At 40.0% G+C, this 16,186-nt stretch overlaps 1 protein-coding gene across 1 annotated transcript in view; it reads left to right on the top strand.

Moving 5' to 3' along the window:
* Positions 1-8,698: 8,698 nt before the first annotated feature.
* ODAD2 (outer dynein arm docking complex subunit 2) overlaps positions 8,699-16,186 on the top strand; it is a 158,348-nt gene continuing 150,860 nt past the window's right edge. The window contains exons 1-7 of the mRNA XM_083580125.1: positions 8,699-9,214; positions 10,626-10,877; positions 12,012-12,169; positions 12,486-12,681; positions 13,513-13,619; positions 13,928-14,064; positions 15,509-15,625. Of these exons, the coding sequence (XP_083436251.1) occupies positions 10,654-10,877; positions 12,012-12,169; positions 12,486-12,681; positions 13,513-13,619; positions 13,928-14,064; positions 15,509-15,625 (939 nt within the window). The 5' untranslated portion in view covers positions 8,699-9,214; positions 10,626-10,653. The remainder of the gene's footprint in view (positions 9,215-10,625; positions 10,878-12,011; positions 12,170-12,485; positions 12,682-13,512; positions 13,620-13,927; positions 14,065-15,508; positions 15,626-16,186) is intronic.

Here is a 16,186-nt window from a genome sequence, read left to right as displayed (position 1 = left end):
AGGGAGTCAAAATTTGAAATGTTAGAATGTTTGTTGAATAATTGTTGTAAATGAAAATTATAAATAAAATTATATTTTAAAAAATGACTGTGGCTACTAAGGTGGTATCCCATTGATTATTTCTGTTGCCTAGATGAGTGGCCATTGTAGTAACACCCAAAACTTCAGAGTGTTGCAGCACTTCAGAGACTTGCTAGTCTATTGTGGCATGAGTTTTCAGAGACATTTGCTTTCGCAAAGTAGACATTATGAATGCATGCACAAATTGCCAATTAAGCGTGTGTGTAAATAGAATTCAAGTGGGACCTACAACAAAGTCTTGCAGTGTGGGGCGAGTGATCCCGTTCAGCATTCCTGACAGCCATTTCAGCCCCCCATATTTCCCCATCCCCACCCAGCACTCAGCATTCTGTGACCACTTAGCATGCTGAGTTTTCCGTGGGCATATTTCCCCTAAATATTTTTTTGTAGTTCTGCAAACCTTGAGCTTCCCCTAAGCCTGCCGATAACCTGCTTCTTCTTATGTGTGGATGTTGCTGCTTTGGCTACACAAGGACCCATACCTATTAGTTTGCTATTAGTATACAAGAAAGCTTTCCATGCCAGTCTCTGTCTACCTCGCATTTAATGAAAAAGACAGTTGATTGACCAATTTATTGTGGTGTGAACTTGCAATAGTCTCTGAGGTGCATCCAGATGTTGAAACTTGTTTTCAAGTTCTGGAAATACTATATTTGAATACATGAGAAATGCTTTTATACTTTCCCTCTCTTATACTATTGAAGCAGGATCTTGGATTCTTCTTTTTTTGTAGCGTTTTAATGTTTACCTGCTAAATTTGGCACAACTGGCCAAGAATACTTTGTTTTTCATAATACTTGATATTGTGGTGTAAGATCCTGGTGGTACTTGGAACACAAGACCTAATGGCTAAAGTGTTTGTGGCTTTTAAGAAAAGGATGACTAAGGGGGAAAACATGAATAAGGTTTATGAAAGTATGTATGGTGTAGAGAAAGTGGGGAGAGAGAGAATTTTTTTAAAAATTATTTCCTGCAATATTAAAATCTGGGGTTCACCAAATGAAGCTGATTGCTGTAGATTAAGGACAGACAAGAGACAATCCAACTTATGTATATAATTCACTGCCACAGGATATGGTGCTGACTCCTTTAAAGGAGATTTAAGCAAGTCCATGGATAACAAGTCTATTTGTTATTTAGTAATGAAAACAAAATGGAGCCTTCATGTTCAGAGGCAATGCAAAGCTTGCTAGAAAGCCACATCATAGGAGAGCATCCAACCTTATGCCCTGCTTGGGGGGTTTCCAGAACCATACAGCTACCCACTTTGGAAAACAAAATACCTGGACCTTTGGTCTGATCCAGCATTACTCTAGTTCTGTTCTTATGTTATAGCTGGGATGTTTAGAGCCTCCTCAGCAGCCCCTTCTCCCAGTCTTGCTTCCTTCCCCATTCTTCTCTCAAGCAGTGTTTTTAAAGCGCTACAGTTATTTGCATATTGGCAAGGGAAGTGGTGGAAGTTGTGTAATTAACTACATCACCTAGTCTCTCCCTAAAATCTATGTGCACAGTTGCTCTGATTTGTGCATAACACTGCTACCTATATGCCATGTTAATGATGAAAAATGAGCTCAAAAATACCTGTTCAATCCAATCTGGCTTCCATGATGATTTATTGGTGTAGCTCACTTTATTAAAGAAACAATCTATTTATACACACACACACCAACACACACATGCACCAGTGGCTATGCTTCATCACTGACTGATAAAGGTGACTGAGAAAAAATGAATGAGTAGTGTTGCCATTGTGAAAAGAATGTGTCTGTGTGTGTTTTAAAAAGACTCTGATTCTAATAATGTCGGTAGAAACATCTCAGGTGCTTAAAATCAACAGACCGTATTTATATGACAGTTACATCAAGGATAGATATTACCTGTTTTATTGCAGTGAACAAGGAATTTATAGGCATAATGTTCCAGATTTGAGGCTCTCTCTATTTCATAGTGGTAAGTTGTTGACACTGGCTGAACGTTTGATTTGAAATAGTGTTTTAACATCTACTCCCCATTCACTGGTATGTTCAAACTCAACCAGCTTTTCCATTCAGCCACCCTATTTATGTGTCCCTCCCTCTCCCCATTCATGTACTAATCTCTTCCAAGTCACACAACCCAGTCATACACTGTACAGTCATGCATCTAATCACCTTAGCCAATCTAACACTGCCCTGTCTACTGTCCTGGGGGAAAGATCCTGTGTTATATATTTGTATTGTTGGCCCATGGATTTTAAAATGCTGTGGGTTTTTTTGTAACTTGTAAGCTGCCTTGAAAGAACTGGTACCCTGAAAGGTGGGATATATCAGGGTTGTTGTTTTTTAATTGGCGGTTGTTTTTTTTAGGTGGGCTGTAGTGTAATTGCAATAAGTAAGTAAGAAGTACCTACCAATTTGCTGCCATCCTTTTGTGGTGATGAAATTACCGTATTTTTCCATGTATAACACGCCCCCATGTACAAGACGCCCCCTTTTGGGGGGACTCCAAATTAATAAAATGCCTGACCTACGCTGCCACTAGCGTTGCAAAAGCCATCTATCGACTGTCCCCCTACTGGCAGAAGCCGCCGATTGCCTGCCTAATTGCTGCAGCGACAGCCAATCAAGCCCAGCCCTTTCCGCAACCACCAATAACACGCCCAATAGCCACTGACAATCTCCGGCTCCCGGCAGCAACCAATAACACGTCCCCACTATGCACTATCCATGTATAAGACGACCCACATATTTTAACATGAAATTCTAAGAAAAAAAGCCTTGTCTTATACATGGAAAAATACGGTACTTGAAAATTGCTTTAAAATGGGACTGGATAAATTCCTTGAGGACAGAATGACTAGCAGTCAGGATGTGTATAGGGAATATCCAGATTCAAATGCAGCATGCCAATGGATCCCTGTTAGTGGGTGAGGACTACTGTCTTCCTGCCCAGCTTGTTGGCTTTCTAGGGGCAGGTGGTTCAGAGAACAAAAATGCTGGGCTGGATGGAGATTTGATCCAGCAAGGCTCTTTCCTATGTTAATTCTCACCACCAACAGCCCCATCTGGCTCAAGGTCTTCAACACGGGCGATTATTTTTTTAATGCAGCAACCGGAATGGTCACAAACCATTCCACAGCATGTAAGCAGTTAAGCGAGGCAAAAGGGATGAGTTGAGTGTTCAACAATCTCAAAGTTTCAAACAATGTAGTTTGCATCTACTCCATTTTTTTGTCATATTTATCTGATTGGGGCAAATTGGCAAGCCACTATCTTCTGTCTGTGTTCTTTAATTTGATATGGTTTCCGTAAAACCATAGCCTCGACCTAGCCAATTATACAAAGTTGGCTTTGATTTCAAAAACAGATAACTATTTTCACTGCTGGCTTCTTGAAGGTCAACAATATAGAATATTTCTTGGCATTATAGTGCTTTCAATACATGCAGTATACAGACTGGGGGCGGGGGAAGAATGTCTAGCAAAAAGACATATTGCTGGTTCTCTGACAGACAGTAATTTGCCGCTGATTAACTCGGTGTAACAGTTTGGCTTCAAGACGAGCTCTTGAGAATCGGTGAGAGTGTGGGGCCCTCCATGAGGTCAGTAATCAGCTTTTCTAATTGACCACAGCTGGAGCAAAAGATAGGGGGAGATGAGACACAAGGTCCACACTGTTATATGGGGGGAAACCCATGAGGATTTTAGGGATAAAAAAGGAGAATCTCTTCCTGGAGAATATGCTCCTTGCCAACTCAAAGGCCAAAATTAGGGCCGGAGGTGAATGATGCTGTAAGGAATGAGCATTTGGAAGCCTGAAATATCCCATGAGGGTTTTATTTCCACGCAATACGCTGGAGTTTTAAGTTGCTTTGAGAGGCAATGCTTAATCACTTATTTCCTGCATTTGTGTAATGATGAATGTTGAGATGTTAATATTTCTTAGAAATATTACCCAACTATTTCCTAGTCAAGAGGCCATGTTTCCGTAGAGGAAAATATGGGTGTTCTTGTTTCTCTATAAATGGCAGTGGGTACAAAAAATGGGCACCTTGAATGGTCAGCTCCTGCAGCCAATGGTCTTTATTCCTCTGGGAAAAGGCAGAGGTATGATGGGCTCAGGTGGTGGGGTCATGTGGCTGCTGCTATTGGTGTTATGTACTGAAGTTCTTACCCTGGGCCAGCGGGGGGATACTGTAGATAGTTATGCAAATAAGGGGTCGAAAGTGATGTTCAGTGATTGGATAGTTTTAGAAAATTGTTACAGTTACGTTGTTCTGGAGCTCTATATAAGCAGGCTGACTGAACCCTTCAGTTCTGTTCTGGCCTGTGAATAAACAAGAGCTGTTTGAAGAATCGCTGTGTCGTGTGATATGTTCACCCACAACTTAACACTTTGTGTGATCATGTCAGGTGCCAGTTCACACAATCAATGCTTCCGCATGTCCCCAAAATCCACAAAACCCATTTCTCTGGTGGAATATCTTAAAAACATTGTGGCTGTCTCTGAAAATAATTGACCTCAACCAAGCATAAGCTTGGATAAAGTATGTCATATTATTACATTCATGCAGCATTTGAATTGTTAATGTGTTCTAAGAATGTTTCCTTTTTGGTTTAGGAAACCTTTTAAAAAGTTTTCATTTGCATTTGCCAGGTGTGGGGAATTTTGCCTGAAAGACCATAACTTGTGCAGTGACTGTAGGGCTGTGAAGATCTGCGCAGACTGAAGTCAGTGGACCACACCAGTTGACCTACAACATCTGAGGTTTATGGCTCCATGCGAGCTGTTTTAAAAACAGGTTATAACTTGTGGTGTTCCACTGCCTGGATGCCTCAAAGAAAAATATACAAACTTGCCTCTGGTTCTAAGTTAAGAGCCTCCAAGCACAACTTGACTCATAAACAGATTATGAGCCAGCAAGAAGTTGTTTACTTAAGCCCCATGATGCTAATTGATATTTTTTAACCTAGTAGGGAAAAGAGCTGCCTTCTCTTCACTTTTTAATAATGTTAAGTCTAGCATTCCTGTGAATTCAGCCATGCCCTATATACTGGTAAATTAAATGCCAATAACCGTGTCATCTTCAGAGCATAGTGAGTAGTATAACAGATTTCATTAGAAAAAGCACTGTGGCACTTTAGAGGCTGACTGATTTATTGTCGTATTAAGGTGTATTTGGTTAAAAAGCAAATAAACTACTCTCGGAAAACCAAAGAATTCATATTTTACCTTCTGAAAATGTCAGATAATACTAAATAATAAGAATAAGAATAAGAATAATAAACAATAATAATATAGAATGTTTCAACTTTAAAAAATGAAGGATGCTAAAAAGTTGTAACATGACTTAGGAATTCAAAAGATATTTGGGTTAAATTAATATAATTTTGTTTTGCTTGGTAAGTAAAATGTGTGTAAAATTGCTTGGAAACCATCAAAAATGATTCCCAAGTACTTGAAATTTTGTTGTTGGTGGTGGTGTTGTTGTTTAGTGTTATTTAGTATTACCTGACATGTTCAGAAGCTAAATTAAAATTCTTTGGTTTTCCGAGAGTAGTTAATGTGCTTTTTAACCAAACGTAGTTTTACCAAGCTAAATGCTGTCCAATCACAAAAATAATGGCAATTTTGAATTCCTTACACCTGAAACACATTTTTAAGACTCCTCCCTGAAGAAATTTGCAAAAATTAAATTTCACCTTCTGAAATGACACACCCTATATTGCCAATGGTCTTTCATAGCACATTTCTCCATGGATAATGAAAGGTGACCAGCTGAGGCAGTGAACAGAAAAGAACTGACAACTTGGCTACAGAACAAAATGAATGTGCTGCTGTGATTATTGTATACTTATCTCTGGCTATTTTAAAATCTGGACAACAGACATAAATCAGGGGATAGGGTTACCATACCCAATGGAAACAGGGGAACTGGCAAGCCAATTATTCATGCGACTATATCAAGGCAAATTTTCTCTGTGTGAACACTCATACTGACAAGCACTGAAGGGATTTTGAGGGAAATAAAGAACAACTCTCGCTATGTTTGCTCATACAGAGAAAAGATACAAGCTTATATCATCAGCTTGTGGATATAAACAAAATATGCCTAGGGGGCAAATCTATGTAGGTGTCCAGAATTTCTCAAGAAAGAATTTTTACAAGTTTTGGAACAGATGTGGGTTAGATACATTTTGATATATTATCAATCGATTTAGAATATATGAGAAATAATCATGTATGGTAAAACATATCAAGCTTCATTTTCCCACTGCCTGCCAGTGAAGAAGCACTTTGTAAAAATGAAGTCAAGTAGATATTTGACTAGGTCTGAGCACTTGTTGGGGGCTGCTAAGTAGATTTGAAGGGTTTGGTTTCAGAATTGAACAAGTGTTTTTTTGCAAAGCACTTTAAAAAAGAAAAGAAAACAACATATGTTAAGCTTGGAGAAGGGTTTGGAGATGGAAATAACTGAGGAGGATTGGGCAGATATATGGTACAAAAACAAACCCATTTAAGTGCTTCTCTGAGGGAAGTTAATTTATAAGATTTTGAGCAGGTGGTATGTAACATCTGTGCACATTCAATACATATGTAAAAAGAGTAATAGGGTCTGTTGGAAATAATGTGGGAAGGGAGGCTCCTTTAAGCATATATGGTGGTCTTTTAAATAAATTCAAGGATTTTGGCAAAAAAAAATATAGGAGTGGATTAAAAATATCAAAGGCCATGATATTCCCCTAGGCCCCACATCTTTTTGAATAGGGTTCGAAAGATACTGAATGTTATACTTTTAAAGAACTTTTAATTTTGTTAATAGCACCAAAGTTACATATAGTCCAAACTGGAAAATTACTCAGGCATCTACATTTATACACCTGGTATACAACTATTGGGATATTTCAGTCATTCATTAGGTAATGGATCTTATGCAGACAGTACAATCTCTTCAGATGGAAAGTGCATTTCTTGAAAATTGGAAACCCTGAGGCTTGCATATATTGACAAATTGCTTAGCCATTAGAACATAGCCTCCATGACGTTACAAAGAATGTAGTAAAAGGTATAAGCAGATAAGAAATCGTTTCATGCCTGGCGGGAGTATCCAGTGGCATAAGGTAATATAAATTTAATTTCATATAAATGTAGTGAAAAGGTCCTGCGCTGGTCTTATTACACTAAATTGGTCAAAACAATCCCTTGGTCTCCTACAATGCCTGTATCTTCCATTTGCATCTCGCAGCAAACATTACATGGGCAAAATTATGCAAACAGCTCAGAGATGGATGGGTATGATTCTGCAGCAGCTTTCCTGCCAAGTCTAAGCAACTCAAAGTGAAGAGAAGCAATTTTCTATTATTACCATTTGGTTTCCATTCCTTCTCTATACTGTATTAAATCTCCAAATGAAAGAGAGATAATGCACAATACAAATTAGTCTTTTTTATTAAGTTTTTGTGTTTTATTAATGGCTACTTTTTGTTTTTTGTGCTCACACAGGTAATCAGTCTCACAATATGTAAATAGATTGCTTCTCTTACACTATCATGTGTTTGTTCTGTTGTGTCGTTTCCCCCTTGTTACACACTCCTGAGCAGTGTGAAGTTTCAGCGATCCCAGCACATACCTTGCGGTTGGTTCTCTTGGAATGAAGATAAATGAGACTGGTAGTATTTTTATGACATAATGTTTATTTACACACATATACAGGCTGAGCACATTAGCTTTCTAGGAGAACCACCCCTCCCATGCCCTAGCATTGGATTTTTATGCAGAGCAAGTCAGGTCTCTGTGCCCAGTTTCAAGACAGCCTGGCTGACACATTGATCACATCACATCCAGACAAGGGAAGGATAAAGAAACCCCATCCAGAAAGGTCTCTGTCCATTTGCTTCTGAGGCAACAAATCATTTGCACAAGATCCAACTCTTTACTTATGCAAAGGCCCATTTCCCCAACAAAACAGAGTATGTCAGGCTAAGCTTCTTCACTTAGCTTGACTTGTTTAAACATCCCTCGTTCTGCAAAACTGAACGTCACAGCTCTATAACAGTATTGGAGAGGATCCCCAAAATCCATTTTGTCTAATCCCAATTTCACTGTCGCTTTTGTATACTTGAAAAGAACAATACATGCATTGATGTTTTCCCCACCCAAATATGGATAGCCTGAATCTGAATACTAAAAAAGCATTTAAATGTTATAAAGGGGAAATATTCTTATTGTGACAATGCATGGTGAAATATATCCCTGCTGTTGTCCTTCTATCTTTGAAACACTGGGACTTGTGAGTTAATTTTATGGTTGCTGTTGCTGTAACTTTTATAGTTCCATTTCGGTTTGTAATTATGTTCACCTTTTTTGGCAGGGGGTGCTGAAGAGAATAAAATTATGTATTCAAAAACGAACCACCAGTGATGATTGACTTTTTAAGCAAGCATTTTAGGTGTTGGCTAAGGTGTTCATCCTTACAGTTATTTAGGCAAAAGAAAGATCAAGCATGCCCTGGCAGATCTCGGAGGACCTGCGGCAAGGGCTTCTGAATGATCCCCAGTCATTTAACAACAGCAACAAGAAAAAAGGCGGCCACCCTCTCAAAACAAAAATAAAACACGGCCTCGAGATTCCCTGCAGTACAGTGTGTGTGTGTGTGCGCGCTCGCGGCACGTGGTTGGCGGAGAGGGTGGTCGGCGAGACGATTGACGTCTCGGGCAGCCAGTCGAGGAAAGGGACCCCCACGTTGCCGCAGATGCGTCCCTTCCCTTCGGGAGGGCGGTGCTTTTAGGAGGAACCCGCCCCCCCCGCCGAGGAATGGCGGTGAAGGAGGCGCCTGCCTCTGTTTACGGGAGTCTCCTAGCAACCGCAGTGCTCTGGTCCCTCCGGTCTCCATGGCAACCACGCTGCGCTTGTTCTCCGGTGGCGGCGGCGGCACCTGCGAGGGTCGCGGAGGAAGAATCCGGTCGGGGAACGAGGGGCGGCGAGGGAGCCTCGGGCTTGGTGCCCCCGCCTTGTTTCTGGTCCAGGTCGCCCGACTGCTGTCCCCGAAGGGCCTCCGCGGATCCAGCTCAGCCCGGGATAAGGAGGACCGGGACTGTGTGGCCATAGATACTTGTGTGTGTGCATTTCTACAGCTGTCCCTCATCTTCCTGAAGGTATCCAAGCGGGGGCCTGCTCAGCACCCCTTTTTCCTCAGCCAGTGACGGGTGGGTGTTTGGGTGGGTGGGGGGGATGCTTAGGGGGCGCCCGTCTGGCAACTGGGCTCTTGCACCCATCATCATCCCCTGTCCTTTTAGCTAAACCAGAAAACCGTAGCCATGAAATTGCCAGCAACTGCATCGTGCTATGAAGCAACAGGTGTAGAGAACGAAACTCTAGGTTACTGCTAGTGATTTTGTTGTTACTAGTCCACTCTCTTGTCTTGCTCATTATGGTTTTATATATATCTTTACAAAGCTGCTTTTCTGAATGCTGATCCTTGACTGTCCTAAAGAGATTGGCTGGTATTTAGAGCAGTGGTCGTCTTCAGCCTTTTCAGACCCAGGAGAGAGCTTTTGCCCCAATGCAACATGTGTTTGGGGATCCACTTCTTAATCACACTAGATTTGCTATTTATTCTGGAGGGGTGGTGTGCTTGTTATGAGCCAGCCTTGTGACCAAGCAGGAGGTCCTGACTCACCACTTGAAGATTAAGTTTTTGGATAATTTGGAGAAGGAACCCCCTACAAATGGTTTTTTTGTGTGGTGGTGACTTACATTTTGCCCACTTTCATTATTAGTTCCCAAGTCCATGGCTGAATTTAATGCTTGATTGTACTTTGCTATAACAAGTGCTGGGTTTTCTTACCTTTTTAAAAAAGCTTTAGAATGGGAAGACCCGGGTTCAGTACCCAGCTCAACCTGAAGTTCAGTAACTTGGGTTGCCATATTTTAAAAAGTAAAATTCCTGACGCCTGCAAAGTTGCTCCCCCCAAAATTGGGGAGGTTTTGGAGCTGTTTCCACTGCTTTTTCCATTGCATTGCCATACATCCGGGATTTTCTCTGACATTTTGCAGATTTGGTAATGTTCCTTCCTGACGCCATTTTTACACCTGAAAGCTGGGACTTGTCAGGAATTTTCCTGACATATGGCAAGCCTATCAGAAACCAACCTCACTGCTTTTGTGTGGTAATGGCATCCTGTGCATTAGGTGCAAAAGAGAGCAGACCTGTGTGTTTAAAAACTGCGGAGAAGAGGAAATTGAGCCAGGTAAAATGTGTACAAGTGCAGCTGAGAAAAGCTGTACGGGCTAAAATTCTCTTGTACAGCTATCAATACCGTTTACAGATTGTGCTGGGATTCTGCAAGACTAGGGATTACTGCATTTATAAAATCTAGTAGTAAGCAGTTTTGAGAGGATTGCATGACAGGAGATCTGCATGGCTTTGTCCCTCCTGCCTTTAGACTTGCCACCTTACCTTGCATTTTTGCTGCAACAGCAAAATCTGTCTTCATTGGACCCTGGTGTAGTTCTACATACAAAATATATTGCTAAGTTTTTGTTTTCTATATTCCTTTCGTGAAGGGAAAGGACACTGGGATGAGCCTACACCATGGGAGTAGCATTGACAAGAGCAGCTCAGTGGACTGCCGCTGGTTCTGGAAAAGGAACACTGGAAATCACACCACTGAATGAATCACTTTTGAATGAAATCATTAAGTTTACAGAAAGCTTTAGCAACAAACATCCTCAAGAAGCTGCCTTTGTTTTTAAGGAACCACTTGAATGGCAGACAAAACTAGAGCCTTCAATGTTTGAGTCAGGCTATGAAGTCAGGTAAGACCAAGGTCGTTGACCATTTCTGAAATAATATAATTATAAAAAGTGAAGCCTGCCCATTAAGGTTATTGTTCTTTATCACTCCTTTATCACATATCAATATTTCTTGCTTTCTATGTATAGATGCTGTAGGAAGCAGGCAGAATGGAAAACATTATGTTGTGATTTGTAGCTTCCCATTCCACCCCTTTGGGGCCTCCTTCTATTGCTTTGCACTTACATTTTCACACCATCCGGAATTCAGTAGATTTCACAAGCCTGTGCATAGATTCATGGTGACGAAAGCTCACCAATTCTTGTAGTAATTGCAAAGGGGATATTCCAACCCAAGTTAAGCACTTTGTCATTGATGCAATGGAACATAAATCTTATCTTTGGCTCTGTTGTACCCATAGGTATCTGTGTTTACTGAAGCTCTGACCAGGCATGCATATTAAAGAGGTCCTGAAGAAGAATGACTGTTGAAGGGTAGAAAGCCTTGTGAGATAGGTTAGTTAGGCCAAGAGGCAGTGACTGGCCCCAGGTCACCCAGTGGCCAAGTGGTGTTTGAAACCTGGTCTCACTCCCATGGGAAAAGTGAAGTGTTGTTGTGCATTTGAGACTCCTGAGATGAGGACAGAGCATGTCCCTGGGAGGCCTCCATATAACCCTCTTCAGATAATATGCCAGACACAGATACATTGTGCTTCCAAGTGTCAATACATGAGTCCTCTCTTATGTTTCCCCTTCCCCACAATCATAATGGTGAGTATTTTACTAGCAATTGCTGTATTACAACTGCTAAGTGAATACCTGTAACATCTCAGTGATTTACAAACATATGATTAAAGCTGACATTGTCTCTGGAAATATTCTCATAGACTGGAAGGAGAAGAGCATGTACTATCACATAGGAAGCCCACCTTCAACCTACATGGCTTGTATGAAGGTGAACTGGGGTGGGCATAAGTTTAAATCTTTTCAATGTCCCTTTTCCCCGTTGTTCATATCACAACTTTAGGTCTCTCTCGCAATTTTTTCCAATGCTATGTTTGCTTTATTATAAAATTGTTTTCATAGGTGTGGTCTGTTAAAAAAAAAATCCAGTTGTTGTGAATTCTTGCATATTAAGTTGTTGTTTTATTCTACCAGTGAAAAAACAGCTAAGTCTCAAGAATTAGACAAAGATGGGCAGCCACTGCTCCTGCTCAAAGGATCAACTATCAGCGTTCGCAGTTTTGCACAACTGTCTCGTTTGCTACATGTCGCTGGAGAAAAATGCCTAAAAGAAACTCGTGCATGCCTTGAAGGTATTCAAGACTTATTTGCCCACACAACTGGAAGCTTCTCAACCATACAGGGATGCAGCTTTTTTGACCCCATCCATGTTTTGCCTTTTTCCTGGCTTAAAAAGAATATAAAGTATGACAAGGACTAACTGTGAGGGGAATCCCATAGTTATCTTTGTGTAAAGTCAAAAACTATTTTAAAATTGAGTAACCTTTAGGCCTATTTAAAACATTACCCTGTGGTATTCATGCAAAGTTATTTCATGTGAACTTTGCCTGTTAACTACCTGGTGTGATGTTTATCTGAGTTTCTTACACTACTATGAATTCTTTACAGCCAATAGAGATCCCATTGTGAAAATTCTTGGCCCCGGTTATGGGACAATTGAAGGAGAGGATATGTCCATGCTTCGTTTACTAGACAAAATGAAAAAAGAAGAGGCTTCTGATAATGAAATGAAAATGAAGATTTCCTTACTTCTCCAGCAACTGGATATGCAACTACTTAATAGCTCTTTAAAACAGATTTCACAGTGAGTGTATTTCAGATAGTATTTGTTACTATATATATATATATATATTCCACTTTATCATGCCAAAACCTAAACATCTCATGCAGGCTTACTTTATGTAAGATGTTACAGTAAGTGTCACACTTTTAACATGGGGGGGAGGGGGGAGGTGCCAGTACTGCGTTCCCTTGCGTACCCTCAGAAAAAAACACACTAGTTTTAGCAAAGAAGGTTTTATACTTAACTTTATTCATTTGAAACCCAAGTGATTTGAAAGGCATTTTTTCAGGTTTGCAAAAATAAAAGGTATGAAAATATCTTTAATGTTTTCTATAATCTTGCAGTACAAATATGTGCAATATGATCTTAAGATAAGTTCAGGACAGACAAAACGAATTATTTCTAAACAACTGAATCCACTCCCACATGATATAGTAGTGGCCTTGGACAGCTTTAGAAAGGGATCTGACAAATTCATGTATGATTAGGCTATCAATGGCTACTAATGCTGGTTGTATATTACCTACAGTTTGAGGAACAATATGACTCTGAATGCCAGCAGTAGAGATCCACAGAACTGAGAGAGCAGTATATAGTGCCCAAGGCCACTATACAATTTCAAACTTTTCATTCAATCCAGATTTGCCCTTTCCGAGAAAAATGTGATTAAATTTAAGAACAACCACACTGTCGCTAGTGACCTGGTTGCATCATCTGAATGGCCTTTTTTGGTATATCAAGTGTCCATTTGGAAGCCTTGGTTTAAGAAAGACCCAGCATTCCTTTCTTCCCCATTAAAACTATAAATATCTGCTTGACAATTAGAATATAACTCATTTATTCTAATTACAGAGAAGTGAGGTTAACTCCAGCTGTTGTGAAAAATGAAATAGAACTCCTTAAACGTTTCTCGGGAGCAAAAGAAGATGCAGTCCTTGAATCACTGGAATATACATCAGGTCCAAACTCTACTTTTTATCCATATCATGTTTTGTAATTGCACAGTCATTGAAAATATAGGCTAGTATATTAGCACCTACATTGTCGGATGGCTTATCAGCATCCATTCAGCAGGAATTTCACTCTGCCTTTGCCCTCATGTCCTTCTTTAAGAGCTCCAAAGTGACTGATGAAATATCTCAGGATTTCACTCTTCATTTGTATTAATACTAACAATATTTACTATTTTAATAAAATGATTTCATGCCTCTATGCTAGTCATATACATCACAGCTATGGGCCAAACATTGCTGTTGTTTGATTACAGACTATGAATTTTCAAATGGATGCCGTGCCCCACCTTGGAGACAAGTCCATGGTGAAATTTGCTATTTGGCCATTAAACCAGTTGACACAGATCTTATGTACGTCACTTGCAGCACGGCAGGAGTATTTTTAAATGGAGTAAGTAATACTTATATTCAAGAGTAAACCTTGATGACATTTATAGTTAAGAACATGCCAAAACTTCAGATAAGTTGCATTTGTCTATGAGCAGCCAGTTCTGAACCAAACATGGGAACAGGTCAATTAACCTAGATCAGTGTTTCTCAACCAGGGGGCATATGACAAACTTGGGAGAGGTGGAATGTTTCCAAAGAATATGTATATGAATATAAGTAAAAAAAAAAAGTCACAAAATTTCAATAAAATAATTAGGGGAGCCATGTTTGAAGGCGTGAGGCTTGGGATTTTTATGTTAGCTAAAGTGGGGGACATAGATTTTAAAAAGATTGAGAAACCCTAATTTAGATGCTAGTACTTCTGCTTAGCGGGTGGCGCTGTGGGTTAAACCACAGAGCCTAGGACTTGCCGATCACAAGGTCGGCGGTTCGAATCCCCGCAACGTGGTGAGCTCCTGTTGCTCGGTCCCTGCTCCTGCCAACCTAGCAGTTTGAAAGCACGTCAAAGTACAAGCAGATAAATAGGTACCGCTCTGGGGGGAAGGTAAATGGCTTTTCCGTGCGCTGCTCTGGTTTGCCAGAAGCGGCTTAGTCCTGCTGGCCACATGACCCGGAAGCTGTACGCCGGCTCCCTCGGCCAATAAAGCGAGATGAGCACCACAACCCCAGAGTCGGTCACGACTGGACCTAATGGTCAGGGGTCCCTTTACCTTTACCTTTACTTCTGCTTAACCCTTTACACAGGTTGAAAAGGGACTGTACCAAAGAAAGTGCTCAGTGACTCATCTATTTAGCCTTATATTTCCAAACAGTTGAGCATGTGTATGTCAAACTAATGCTCCCCTGTGTTTAAAGGTCCACGTCATGCTATCCAACATGAGTAATTCCCACCTTTTTTAAAATTAGGGAGGCTTTCAAATACCAAATTAACTCAGCACACAGATGTTTTAATGCTTATTTCACCTCCTGCATGCTTTACATTTTTGTTGTTCTTAATGTTACGCTTTTTATACCTTAGTTTATAAATTAGAAAACAAATTGCTCTCTGATTACAATAATGATTTATCAAGAAGATACATGTAAACTCTCAGAAATCGTTGTATAAATAAATAAATTAAATAAATGATACTGCTGAGAGAAGCTGTGACAAAAGGAGAGAAAAGAGTGGACTAATGTTGCACTGAGTGTAGTGTTGAGCAACTTGCACTCACCTTCAGCCTCATGAGCAATTTCAAGGCAGAGTGGACTGAACCACAGTGAATTATTTCAAGACAAGGACTAGAATCCTGAGCACCTATATTAGGGAGTCCTGTTGAACTCAACAGAGCTTACGTCTCAGATATACATAGGATTTCACTGTAAGTCTATGATTCTGATGACTGAAACCTTTTGGTTGTGAGATTATGCAAGACTGGGAAGTAAGTAAACTACTCCTTTTTTTACAGGGAAGGGAAAAAGAGAAGAATGAAATCAATTACGAGAGAATGAGTGACATATACAAAGATCTTGTCACATTTTTAAGGGAAAGATCAGCAACATTTGTAGAAAACATGGCTAAACAGGTATGCATTTCAGACTTACTCCCCAATAACCTGTCATAACAGTTTGCAGAGATACACAGCTGAATTGTTTTTATGTTTAGGATGGTATTTATTTATTTTTCCAAAAAAATTATGCACTGATTGTAAAACAACAGCAGCAGCAACAACAACAACCCGAGGTGGTAGCAGCACATACACAGAAACACAAAGTATTAGAAATGATTGGCTTACAGGGATATGGAAATAAGTTTTACCATACAATCATATATTTCATAGTTGTTCATTGGGGTTTGCTTCAAGGTACATGGATATAGGATCGAAGTCATAGTGACTTACCTGTTTCTATATACCTTTTTGCAGAATTGAGCTGGTTTTATTTTGCATTATGAATGAAATCTGAGTTTCCACAAGCGTAGGATAAAAACACAGTGTTCAAAATAGTAGAACTGCAAGTTATGCAAACAATTCTAAAAACTAATTGTTACCTAAGTGTGTAATATAGTCCCTTGACTTCCAACTAAAGAAGGTGAGAGCAGGAAAAAAGCTCTTTAGATTGAATATACTTAGCTTTAGTCAAAGGCA

This window comes from Podarcis filfolensis, assembly GCF_964270895.1.
Source record: "Podarcis filfolensis genome assembly, chromosome: 12".
Taxonomy (NCBI): domain Eukaryota; kingdom Metazoa; phylum Chordata; class Lepidosauria; order Squamata; family Lacertidae; genus Podarcis; species Podarcis filfolensis.
The sequence above is the reverse complement of the archived record's forward strand: the minus strand, read 5'-3'. Positions and strand labels throughout refer to the sequence as shown.